At 44.6% G+C, this 13,688-nt stretch overlaps 1 protein-coding gene across 2 annotated transcripts in view; it reads right to left on the reverse strand.

Moving 5' to 3' along the window:
- Pmm2 (phosphomannomutase 2) overlaps positions 1–13,688 on the reverse strand; it is a 32,455-nt gene that overhangs the window by 8,492 nt on the left and 10,275 nt on the right. For both annotated transcript variants that reach the window (XM_033758691.1, XM_010644169.3), the window contains exons 2-7: positions 10,495–10,606; positions 7,823–7,899; positions 6,690–6,781; positions 2,274–2,373; positions 2,064–2,139; positions 24–139 (exon numbers count right to left, since the gene is read on the reverse strand). In XM_033758691.1, the coding sequence (XP_033614582.1) occupies positions 24–139; positions 2,064–2,139; positions 2,274–2,373; positions 6,690–6,781; positions 7,823–7,899; positions 10,495–10,606 (573 nt within the window). The remainder of the gene's footprint in view (positions 1–23; positions 140–2,063; positions 2,140–2,273; positions 2,374–6,689; positions 6,782–7,822; positions 7,900–10,494; positions 10,607–13,688) is intronic.

Raw genomic sequence — 13,688 nt, forward strand, 5'->3', positions numbered from 1 at the left:
TGCAAAAACATTTTCCAACTTACTGGCATAGTTTTGTCTCCGAAGAAGTAAATGGTCTTATAACCGTCATTTTCCACGTGTCTCAGGCAATACCTCTTATCCCATCCATCAGGAAAGACATCAAAGCTGATTTGGCCTCCTGCCAGGTGGGGAAGAATACACACAAAAGCTAAGGGTGACAAACAGGCTCACAGCAGGTGGGGGTGCAGCTCACAGAGAAAGCCTGCTGGCACGTGTGAGATCTGGGTCCTATCCCAAGCACCAAACACACACACACACACACACACAAAATCACTGAGGAAAATTTACAATTTGCTCTTTGCCGGGAACTACAGTGTCCAAGGCTGTGTTTTTATACCATAGCTTGCTACTTACACTACTTTAGGGACAGGCTCTAGAAATTAATTCTATATTGTTTTTGTTCCCCAACATTATCTAATCAGGATCTAAAATTAACAGAGAATGCCAAGTCAGAATGAGACATGTACTTGTACATAAGGGCTCTGTCAAGCAAGTGGGTTTAAGTGAAGTTCGTTCATGAAACACCTGCCAAACACTTCATTCAGTTAACTGCACTTGTCTCCTACTCAACACACCCTTTGGGCAAAATGACAGCAAGCAAGCTGCATCCGGCTCATCTTGTAGGAAATATGAAAATCACACTGGAGGTGATTTGCAGATAGCTTTCTTTTTTGGTACTGGGGATAGGACTTGCTTGCGAGGCAGGTGGTGATACCACTGAGCTATATCCCCAGCCCTACAGGTAGCTTTTATGGACAACAAAAAACCTTTCCAAGGTCTTTAGAAAAGATGTCCATGTCACAGTTCAGGAATACATGAAAACCCACCTGTTCAAATATTCATTATGCAAAATTCCTTTGTAATTTCACTTCCTACAGCCTGTACATTTATTAAAGCTACTTCAACAAGAAGGCTTTAAGTAAAGGTTCCCATGCTGGGGATTTAGCTCAGTGGTTCCACCACCTACCTCTCGCACACAAGGACCCAAGTTCAATTCCTGATACCAAAAAAAAAAGATTCCCATAACTGATAGGAGAAACGAGTTTGTTTAAAGCAACTGCCAGGCATATCCTGCCATATGCCAAGACTGAGATGTCTGTGCTGCAGCAAGAACTCTGCATCCAGAGACTAGAAATCACACACTGGCCATATCTTTGTGAACCTGTACAAGTTTCTTCACCTTTCTGGGCCTGGGTTTCTTCCTCTGTAAAAGCAACCCAACTACCTCTATGATAAGCTCCTTGCTGTTGAGATACTGCATGAATCCAATAATAATAATAATAATATTATTATTATTGTGATCTCCCTGTGTAGCTCAGACCGGCCTCGAACTCCCTATGTAACCCAGGCTGTCCTTGAACTGTGATGATCCCCCTCCTCAGCCTCCTGGATTACAGGTGTGTACCACCGTGGTCTAACTCCTCTAAGAGGTTCCCATTCTGTCTTTCTTCTGGAGTTCAGTACAGTGCTTCTCTCTTGCTCCAATGCTTGAGGATAAGTTCTTACTCTTGAAGCACCAAGAAGCTCCTCTCCTGACCAAGGAGACAAGCACAGGCAGGAAGAATCCTGTCGGCCAAGGGTGTAAAAACAGACACAGAGTAAGGTGCAGGGGCACATGCCTATAACTGCAGCTACTTAGGAGCTGGAGGCAGGAGCATCACAAGTTTGAGTCTATTTTGGGCAACTCTGAGAGCCCCTATCTCAAGGTTAAAAAAAAAAAATTCTAAAAAGTGCCGGGCAGAGTAGCTCAGTGGTAGAGCACTTGGCTAGTATGCCTGAGGCCCTAGGTTCCGTCCCTGGTACTGGAAAAGGACCAGACACAACAGTCAGGAAGAATTTGCTGGCTGGCTGGCTGGGCAAACTCTGTTACAGCTGATCATGCACAAGAAAGTGACCGGCTCCCCCTTCAGACTGCACGGTTCACATAAGCTTCCTGCTCACCTAACCCTGAAAGAGCATGGTCCAATCTCATAGCACAAGGGCCCGCAACCAACCCCTGCTACAAGGGTACAAATTCTGGAACACAGTTGGCTATGTCGTACCTATGGAGAACGTGAGGCCTCTTCCTGCAAACTCCTTCTGCAGATCCGCTACGAATTTTTGTCTTATATTTTCTTTCTAGAAATATAAGAAGATAGCGATTGTCATCGTCTAGCAACAGAGAAGGAGCATTTGAAATTCTGGTAACAAAGTCACACATCTTATCTGATGTTTATAAACTCAGCCATTTCCCAAGGACCAGAAGGACTCACTTTATCGAGTTCGTAGAACTCAATGCGTTCTTCTTGGCTGCAGCTTCTTCCAACAGGGGACACATTCAACATCCCGTTTCGGAATTCAATGAAAGTACCTCTGGGGAGGAAGAGGGGACAGAGGGTCCCTGAAACACCGCACTTCTCTGGGCGGCATTACAGACAGTGAACAGGCTAAAAGCTGAGCGGTTCTAAAGGGTGTGTGTGGGAGTGCGTTCTGTTTCTCAGAGCTGAACCCCACCATTACCTTCAACAGCACAGGATCAGAGCCTGGAAATGTGGCTCAGCCACACTGAGGCGCTTTTAGACATACTAAGAAAAAGGAGTATAATCATCACCAATAACGTCTGCTACTGTTTGTTAAAATGTTATCTTGGATATACTGGGCTACAGATAAATTACTCAAAAATGAATTTCACCTATTCCTTTCTGCTTTTATGTGGCTACGGGAAATTTAAAATTCCATCGTGGCTCACATTATGTTTACACTGGACAGTGCTGGTGCTGGGAAGATATGGGTAATAAAGAGATACAAAACTGACCGCTGGCATTACAGGAGCTGCCCCTGGTTCCCTAATGAGTATAGAAACACACTTCCCAGACATTTATTTTGCCAGTGAGCTATTAAAAAAACTGACTGTATTAAGCAAAGCTACACGGGAGATAATGAGAATCATCCAGGAGCCTCAGTAAGAGCTGAGGAGGCTTGATTTACACAGTGGCTGATGCTCCCAAAGGTCTGGTTTTAGCCGGGCATGGTGGTGCACGCCTGTAATCCCAGCACTCAGGAGGCTGAGGCAGGAGGATCGCTGTGCGTTTGAGAGCAGCATGGGCTACATAGTGAGTTCCAGGTCAGTCTCAACTACATAGTGAGACCCTGTCTCAAAAAACAAAACAAAACAAACAAACCAAAGGTCTGGTCTTATCCCAGAGAATGAGAACAGCCCAACGCACCTCACTTACAGGATATTTAGAAACCTTTTTTTTTAATACCATGTTTCTAGTTTTAGTCTCAACACTTTCTAAAACTGAGAAAGTGGGAGCTAGATATTCATTCTTACAAGTGAAATTTCACCATTTTGTGACAAGCCGTGCACTTTACAAACTCTCCGGTGTTGCTAAAAAACCAACTGAGTATTTTCGCTGGTCTCTGCCTACTGTTTTAATCACACATCCTGATCTCCAGCTACCCGCCACTACTAAGTAATTAGAAGCCACATGCCAGGTGCTGTGGCTTCTAATTATTTACAGGCTGTCTGACCCCGGGCACCCAAGCTTCTGTTTACTCACCTACAGAAAGAGGCCAGCGGCACTGCCCTGGTGACCTCTGAAAGGTTTTGTGAAGAGCAAAAGTACCACTCTATGTAAAGTCAGTTTGGAAACTGGGAAGTAACTGAATATTCTTCAAATAACGTAGAAGCTGCAAACTCTGGCAGCTGGAACCTGCCCCCTGCTGTGCCCAACGTGCAAAGGAAGTAGTAAATAGTACATGAGACACAAGCGTCTAATAAAAGTTTCCAAAGACCCCATGTCCAGCTTGACCCAGAGATGGTGGAAACCCAGCCCCGTCCTGTGCAACATCAACATGGCCACTGAGGGACTATGGGGACCGCTGACCATTCCCAGGGGCGACTCTAGGGCTACCAGTCCTAAACGAGAGCAGAAACAAAGCTCCGTTATTTCCTCCAAATCAAGGACGTACTACTCATTTCCAAAGAGTGGACGGAAGTCATCTGAAAAACAGGGATTAGGGTAGTTTATCAAGACTCCTGGCTATCTGGGGTTCTCCTGCCTTTGCCTGACTTAGGGAGAGCACATGGTTAATATTCGTGCAAAACACGGACAAATGCTGATCAAGTGAGTCTCAGTTTAGCTTCCTGAGTTCACCAAGTATCTTATGCTATTCTGCAACTGCAGCTGTGCACATAGGTCTCCTTTGTTAGCCTAAAAGTACTTTGAGGGCAACATTATACTTCATCCTTAAAAAAAAAAAAAAATCCTTCATTAATCCTTAGCCCAAAGAAACTATGGAATGGACTGGGATATATGTGTATTTTAACCTTTCACTACGGAGAATTTCTAACATATAAACATAAGCGGAATAGGATATAAGGAACCCGGGCACACCGGCTGCCAACACCATCAGGCCACCCGTCTCACCCACGCCCACCCAGCACGGGGAAGCTCCTGCTGGGTGGGGAGCTCAGTGGGGACACTGGCTGTGCATTCTGACTACTGAAAACTGGGAAGGAGATGAACGTCAAAGGAATGGCCTTGACCTCTCACCTCTAGGACACGGCCGATCTTCCCACTGCGGGTACGATGAGGCACATCACCCCAGCCTTGGAGGGGACTGAGGGGGTGACAGTGGCCAGCGGAGGGGCAGACCCCACTCCATGTCTGCAGCGGGCAGAAAGGGTACCAAGTTCTGTGGGCTGGATGGGGCTGGGGACAAGGGAGCAGGACCAGGTGCCTAGGTCTTCCTCTCGCCAGCAAAAGCCAGAAAGGCAGATGTTTTGAAGAGAAATCAGACTCAGTTTTGAAATGACAGCAACTAATTTGGATTTTATTTAAGAACTGGCACTGTGTAGGGCCTGGCTTGGAAGTTTCCAGTTAAGAGACTTCAAGTCTGGGATTTTTGTTCTTTTTTTTTTATGTCCAGCACATAGTTTGGCATGTATTTTTGAAAATATTCTCACCTAGTTCTCCCAGCCATGCTGTGAGGTGGGTGCAGGAATCCTTTGTATGTATGTATGTATACAATTTGGTTGGTTGGTTTTTTGAGACAGGGTCTTACTATGTACTTCAGGCTGGCCTTGAACTCAGTATGTAGCTCAGGCTACCATCAAACTTGAGGTGATCCTCCTGCATCAGCCTCCCGAATGCCTCTGCCCCTCCCCCCTTTTAACATTGTAGTGGAGACTGTTGTGATGGTCTACTAACAGGCTAGTCTCAAACTTAAGTTTTACTTTCTGTTTTTCATTTTGTATGTGTTTGGTTTTTTTTGGACAGGGGGGTACCAGGGATCGAAATTGGGTTCTTGTGCTTGCAAGGCAGGCAGTGGCACCACTGAGCTAAATCCCCGACCCTGTTTTATGTTTTTGAGACACGGTCTGGTTATGAAGTTCAGGGTGGCCTTAAACTTGCAGGGATCCTCCTAGTCTTCCAAATGCTAGGATTACAGGCAGTGCCCCCATGACTGGCTGAACTTGTGATCCTCCTGTCTCAGCCTCCAAAGTAGCTGGGATTACAAGCACACACCATTATGCCTGGCTGTGCCATGTTTCTTTAAATGCGATATGGCTTTTCTTGGTGATAGCCTAAAGGGGATACTGTCCCCCGTTAAAGGGTGCTGCTTTCTTTCTCTTTGTACGCCTCATTCTATTTTTCCCTGTGCCCCATCTTTTGTAAATGCTACACGCAGGATCTGTATCTCTGTGTCTACTCTCCTGTGACTGAGGGTGGCTCTTGGCCTTTCATTATCCATAACTAAGTCTGTCTTGGTCTCTCTCTCTCTCTCTCTCTCTCTCTCTCTCTCGGTACTGGGGATTGAACACTGGACCTTGTGCTTTCGAGGCAGGTGGCGGAACCACTGAGCTAAATCCCCGGCCCTTTGATCTCTTTCTGATGCATGTTCTTGTGCTGCAGCTTTCCGTTTCTCTTCCTATCCCTTCATTTTTCTTTTGTCCTCTTTCCTGCTGTCTCTGCTTCAACTGTCCCTTGTGCAGAAATGAAATGTGGTCCTACGCAAAACAGCTTTCATTTCAGAATAGGGCTTCATTTTCTGTTAGGATTTCTGGAGCGGATGAATGGATGCAGACCTCCAGCTTCTCTTTCAGTTCCAGAACTCAGTGTGAGAATATCTGTATGTGAATCTCCATTGTTTTTCTCGTAGAAACATTTTCCTGGGGCGCATTGCTGATTCCCAAGGGAAAGCAGCAAGGCCGTAACCACTTGTCACTCTCTGGAAAACCAGAGGGGACCAGGAGACCTGGCTTTCACTGCCCTTGCCTCACACACCCCATCAGCCAGGGGCTGGGGAGGGGGAGGCAAGCCCTGGAGGGTGGGCACAGCCTCTGCCAACTCCGAATGGGCTCGCAGGCTCCGGGCCTGGCGGGGCAGCTACTCGAGCCGCCTACCGCGGACGGTCCGACATCCGGGGAGCTGGGAGGCAGCGGTGAGACCCGCCTGTTACCCTTCTCACGTGCAGTCCCACAGGCCTTTCCTCTGAAGGTGTGTGCTTTCCACAGACTTACTTCCTGTGGACCTGCGGTCATTTGTACAGTCACCCTTACACCGCTGGCTTGGTACAGCATTTCCAGTTATCCCTTTCTAAGTGCACGTCCCTACGCATTAACCCAGCAAATGACAGGACTCCACATTTTAGCAGAACTCCTTTGCTAAAAGCAAACCCACCTTTTCTTTGGGAGTTTAATTTTTGCAATGTAGCTTAGACAGTAGTTGATTAAATCTTGAATTAGGGCCTCACCCAAGTGACCTTGAATATTCTAGATTAAAAAAAAAAAACTCCAGTTATTTATTTATCAGGATGTATTTTCAAAACAGCTTTACAGCAAACCTTGGTCTTTAGCCCCTAGTGCTTGAAAGTCACTAGGCTGATGCGCCAAGGTCAGTGACACTCCCACTGCTGTTCTATTTCTTTTCCTTTCCTCAGGTTGCAAACAGTAGGCAAACTATGAAGGCTTGGGTCAAAAACCTTTCTTTTGGTTTTTTGAGGCAGGGTCTCACTATGTAGTTGAGACTGACCTGGAACTCACTATATAGCCCAGGCTGCTCTCGAACTCACAGCGATCCTCCTGCCTCAGCCTCCCGAGTGCTGGGATTATAGGGGTGCGCCACCACGCCCGGGTTTGCTCTTGCTTTTACTCAATTATAACATGAGTAGAGATGAGTAGAAAATACATTTGTTCTGCCTTAGCTTTCTCTTATGTCTGACCATAATGATCCTATGCTACTAAAAGCTACGCGCTACCTCTTCAAGACTTTTTTTTTCTTTTTTTGTACTGGGGATCGAACTCAGGTCCTTGTGCTTGCATGGCAGGTGGTGGAACCACTGAGCTAAATCCCTGGCCCCTCTTCAAGCTGTTTACAAGTGAGGTAGCCTGCCCTAGTTCCTGCTATTGCAATAAAAATATTAGATTTTAGTACCCTTAAAAAACAAATATAAAAATTTAGTTATCAATTTGCGATATATAACAGTCACATGGTTCAAGATTCAAATCTTAACAAAGAATACAGAATAATGATCTATTCTCACTTCTTTCTCAGTTTCTCAATGTGCCTACCCAGAGGCATTCAATGTCAAACATCCTTATAAATGTTTCATTTTATTTGTTTTTTTGAGACAAGGTCTTGATATATGGTTCAGGCTGGCCTTGAAATCACTATGTAGCCCAGGCTAGGCTCAAACTAGTGGTGATCCTCCTGCCTCAGCCTTCCAAGGGCTGGGATTATAGGTATGCACTACCATGCCCAGCTTGAAATATTTCAGTAGTAGTAAACAGTAGTTCAGATACATAACAACATACCTGTTTACATAAGAGTTTCCCATCTTTGTACGCTACCAAGCCATTTTCTGGAAACACATAATCATATTTCTCCACCACTAAAACCAAAACAAAAGAAAATTCAGAATGCAAATAAATCAAAATACGCATTTCTGTTCCCTAACATTCATCATCATAAAAGTGCTAAACTTCAGTCGGACAATCTCAACAGAGTGGGAGAAGGAGGAAAAGCTCCTTATAAAAAAAAAGAAAGAAAAGAAAAAATGGCTCTTCGGTTGCAAATTTAAAGGCTAACGCCTGGCTGGGAGACTGGAAGCCTGGTGCTGGGTTACTCCGCGTCCCTGCGTGCAGCTGCTGGAGGGAGGGCGCTGGTCCATCGTGGCTCCCAAACCTGGCCACGAACCAGAAGCACGAGGGCAGTCAGTGCAAATGCTGACTTCCATGCTCTGCTTTCACGCTGTCCAAATCAGAATTGCCAGAGCAAAAGCAAAATGTTATTATTTTGTTAAAAAGCTGTCTAGGTGCTTCTTACAATCAGCCAGATGTGGAGAGTATCACATAACCTGAAGAAAAGGACTCTCAAACTTCAGGCCCTTGGCAAAATTCAGATTCCCTGGGCCAGTGCCCCTGCACCCCACTGCTTACTGTACATTGGGTGGGACCCTTCCACTCATAACATGTGATGCAGACAGGCCTTCGGCTTTCTCTACTTTGAGTGGAACGTACACTGTCCTTCGCTGACACGATACCTCTCACTGTGCTGTTAAACACACCGCCAGAGGCAGAAAGGCCAATCAACACTAAGTGACAGATTTCTGGAGCTTAATGTGTCCACTGTGTAGTTCATGACATTTCTAAACAGAGCAGCTACTAGGACAGTTAAGGGGAACAGAGAGCTTTAAGAGAGAGTACAGACTGCTCTCTCAGTAACGATGGTGCAGCGCAGTGGACACAGAATTGCATTGTGGATATGTCATACAGAGCAGGGTGTGGTCACACTAGGGCTGGGGCAGGAGGGTCACTGTGCCTACAAGGCTGCCCTGGGCTACACAGTAAGTATGAGGCCAACCCAAACTATCCAGCATGACTCTTGTCTCAAAAAACAAACAAACAAAAAACAAATAAACAAAACACACAAGAGTTCCTGCCAAGCATGATGGAATACACCTTAACCCCAGCACTACAGGAGGCAGAGACAGGAGGGTCACAAGTTCAAATCCCACTTGAGCAACTTGAAGACTTAGCGAGATCTTGTCTCAAAATAACAAATAGGCTGAGAATGGAGCTCAGTATGAAGGCCCCAGGTTCAATCCCCTCTCTCTCTATTTATATAAGGAAAAAAAAAAATCAGAGTTCCTAACTGGAGGTGTGTTATCCAGAGGGGATGTCTGACAATGTGTGAAGACATTTTTAGTTGTCAAAACTGTGTGTGTACGTGTGTGTATGCTCTGTGGGAATCTAGTGAGAAAGGCCTGGGACACTGTTAAACATCCTACAAAGCTCAGCACCCCCATAACAGAACTGTTTGGCCCCAAATGTCAACACCTACAAGTCTGCTCTAGCAGAGCTGGTTCTAAGACAAGAGAGCACTTTGGGCCTCCTTCTCACCACAGTGTAAACTGGGTTACAGGGATTAAAAGCACAGTTCACGAATCTACCCCTCCAGCCACTCTTTCTAACAGGCCAGGCACCACAGAGACCCCGAGGCCACAGAGATGAAAAAACCCACACAGTTCTGGTCTTTAAGACAAACACAGAACCAAAGTTTCTAAAAATGAGAGCACTACTTGAGCAGGGCTGTTCACCAGAATCTTTTTGGAGTACACAGTAAAATACAACTCCCAGGTCCTGCAGACTCGCTGAGTCATAATCTCCAGGGAAGAAGCCAGTAAGACTCCAGTTTCTGGGGTCCTGTGCTGGAGATTCTGGTTTGGGGAGGGACGGAGCCCACTGAACTCTGGGAAACACTGGATTAGGGCAATAGAGAGGAGGTGCTTAGATCCAGAGGGCCACGTCTACACCTTGGTGAGCAGGAGGGCCAGCAGGTGGAGCCTGTGCTGAGGCCCGCACGGTGGGGACAAGCAACTAACTAATCCAGGCAAGAGCCTTGTGCACAGTAGCAGACACTGCTGTTTAGGTGAATCTGCCCACAAATCAGAGTAAAGTGCTCCGCCAACAACCCCAAAGCTTTATTGATAGGATTAAAAGCAAAGGAAATACAGAGGCAGAGAAAACACTGCCCCAAAGAAGGAAGAGGAAAGTGTGCCACATATGGATAAAGGTCTGGGATGCCGAGGACCCTGTTACAGGTTCCAGTACCCTCAGGAGAAGTTAATCTTTGACCAAAATGTACAAGATGTAATTTTTTTCACTAATTTTATCGGTACATTTTAGGTATACAATGACATTCATCACTGGGATCTTGTATTTTTACATGAAGTGTCTTGGTTCTTATTTTTTCCCCACTCCCCTGCCCTCCCTTCAATCCCTCCACCCCTTCCTATTTACAAAGATTTTGGTTCAATTTTTTCCTTTTCTCCTATTTTTTCCTTTCCCTTCTTTGCTTTCATCTATCCCTCCCACTTCTTCCTCTTCAGACCTTTTCTTCCTGTTTCACATTATCTATTCTACATTTTCTTATTTACACTTTCAGTTTCTCACTGACCAAAATGTAATTAGCAATGTAGAATTACCGTCATTTCCCAGTTGTTCCTGTACCTTCTCAAAGTCCGAACCGCCTACCACTCCAATTTTGGTCTTTTGCTTCAATTTTTGCAGAAAGTCATCCATTTCCTTGGTAATTTTCTAAATTTCAAGAAGGAAAATAGAAGAGTCATGTACCACAAAACAATCAGCAACTGAAACTGCAGGAGTATACAGCTTTTATTTTATCCACTTGTTTTTTTTATTAGTATGTGTTTGCTTTACATGATGTTTATTTTTATACACGCCAGTTTATTTACTAGGTCTGTAGATATAAGTTCAAGTATTTTAGTTTTAATTTTGGGTAATTAACTTTTTACTAGGGTAAACTTATTGTTTTACTTATTTTTGCCAAAATTTAAACACATAAACAATTTATCCAGTTGTAGTGTACTGTTCTACTATTTCCATAAATTTACATACCTGTCAATATGCATATACGCAAATAGGTACGTAAACATCCATGGAACTATGTCCTATGCAGTGACTTGCTTTTTTTTAGCAACATACTGTACTGATATTTCCATCCTAAAATACATTTAGTTCATTCTTTTCAAATGTTACTTATTCCGTTTGCAGATTTATTTTAAAACAAAATAATGAAGTTAAAAAGGAAGTTCAGAAATTGATTATTATAATCATATAAAACAAATTATGGCTAGGGACGTAGCTCAGGGTACAATATGTTCTCAACACTAAGGCCTCGGGTTCAATCCACAGTGCCACCACCTCATATCAACAGTAACAAGAACCCCAAACCCAAAACCCAAAGAAAAAGAATAACATCATTAGATTTTTTAGTCTCTTGTAAAAAGAAAGTTCCTATCTATAAACTGTGGCCCTAATGTATCACTTTATGCTGGTTAAATTCCAAACTGTATGATAATTCAAAATAAGTAATACACTAGGATGGAAAGATATCCATACGGTAAGACAAATGAATGAATCTTTTTTTTTTTTTTTTGGTACCGGGGATCGAACTTGGGTCCTTGTGCTTGCTTGCGAGGCAGGTGGCAGAATTACTGAGCCAAATCCCAGCCCTATTTTTAATAATTCTTTATAGCCCGTGTGTGTGTGTGTGTGTGTGTGTGTGTGTGTGTGTGTGTCTGTCTGTCTGTTGGTATCAGGGATCGGAACTCAGGATTTTGTCCAGGATAAGCTAATGTTCTACTACTGAGGTAAACCCCAGCCTGTTTTTAACAACTTAGTTGTATACTTAAACATTATCTTTTAAAAAATCCACAAAAACCCATTTAATTTAACCTTGGGATGTACACCCATTTAACTTAACCTCAGTATATAACTTTTAAGAGTAACATGTGCATAGAATCAATAAATCTGTACAGAGGGGCTCATAACCTTCTCTCAGAAGAATCTTGTCCTACTAGACAAAACCTAGGACAGCCCTAGTGGCTTCTATGGGTCAGTGAGAACTGTGGAAATTTGTGCTAGAGTCCCCAACTGGTTTGCTCAGAAGTGACACTGGAATGGGAGGAATTGTGGAAGGACCCCCCCCAAACAATACTAACCACACTAACCATCAACAGCAGCAACACTTCCATCTTCAAGCAGAGGCCCAAGGGTGCAATTTATTTTATCTAATTCTCATGCACACTGATAAGTTAAATGATACTGAGGTCAGCCATCATGACATGTTTTGCAATGAGAATGGTTTGTCAAAAACCATTTGCTTCCAAGTAGCAGCAAAAACTTCTTCACAGGAAATAGGACCCATATGTTGTAACCGCAGCGGAGGATTTGTTTTGTTTTGTTTTGAAACAGGGTCTCACTAGGTGGTTCAGGCTGGCCTTGAATTCATGGCAATCCTCCCAGCAGAGCATTTAAACCACATCCCAGCCCAGAGATCTATAAAGCAAAGCAACTGCACAGCACAACTGTTTTCACGTTCTCAAATAACCCTTGTGCAGATGATTATAAATCACCCCAGAAAAAAAAAACAGAGGAGGATCTAGAAACTTGAAATTAAGGTGGAAAAAAGTTAAAGACTTATCTTCTTTTTGTTTGTTTGTTTTTGGCACCGGGGATTGAACTCGGGTCCTTGCGCTTGCAAGGCAGGCCACTGAACCGCTGAGCTAAATCCCTGGCCCGAAGACTTATCTTCTTAAAAAATAATAGATTTCTTTTGCGGGGAAGAATTAAGGACATTTGAGTAGGGATTTGAGGAGTCAGCAGCCTGGGGCTCTAGGCCATAATGAGGCCTACTGTTTGTGTCTGTATAGTCCTGTTGGAACACAGCCACAGTTGTCAGTGTGCAAGGTGTCTGCGGCCTTTCTGTGTTAGAAAGACAGGGCTGGATAGTTGTGACAGACGCCTCATGGCTGAAAGCCTGAAGTATTTACTATCTGGGCCTTTTACAGAAAAGCTTGCAGACCCTGAGAGACTGACATAAAATCACAGCAGGGAACTGATGGTGCTTTTCCTGGGAGTGAAAACAATGCCATGGTTATGAAGGAAGGTGTCCCTGTCCTTAAGGAATGCAGGCAAAATACGAAGGGGAGAAGCAGTGCGATGACTGCAGCTCAGGAAGTTGTTCAGTAAAAGAAAATAAAAATGTAGAGATGAAATGAATATGATGAAATGTCAACCATCCTTAAATCTGAGTAGTAGGACTGTATCATGTTCTTCAGTGTTTGAGAACGCATACATATCAAGGAAGGAAAGACTATGTGTTAGGGAATTGATCATGTTAAAGTACACTGTGACGCCGCCTCACAGGCTGCATTCTCCTGGTACATCTTGGCTCCTAAAATGAACTCGTGCCCTTATCTCTGGTTTCCCTCCCCGCCAAGGCCACAGTGGTCCAGGGAAGTTGAAACCTGTGTCTGCAGGACTGGGCCCATAAAAGCAATCTGGCCTGTGATAGGTTAAAAGTAGCTCCCTCCTCATACATAAGCAATAGCCCACCCCAAACTGATAAAAGGACCTTCCCAGAAACCCAGATTCTAGGGCGCCCCTGCTCAGCCCCCGCCCGACGTCCACGACCATTCTCCTCGTCGCCATCTTCGCAGCCACCACCGACCTGCTGATCTTCTGACCCACACTTTTTTGGGTAAGTTCCCCTTTCGGAAAAGTCTTCAGGGTAACGGGGACCCCAGACCTCAGACCACCCACTGGGATCACATTTGGGACACTGCCGGGCGCCAGGCTCTGTCCTCACTCTCTC

The sequence above is a fragment of the Fukomys damarensis genome, unplaced genomic scaffold (assembly GCF_012274545.1).
Source record: "Fukomys damarensis isolate Sample0158 unplaced genomic scaffold, DMR_v1.0_HiC HiC_scaffold_34, whole genome shotgun sequence".
Classification (NCBI taxonomy): domain Eukaryota; kingdom Metazoa; phylum Chordata; class Mammalia; order Rodentia; family Bathyergidae; genus Fukomys; species Fukomys damarensis.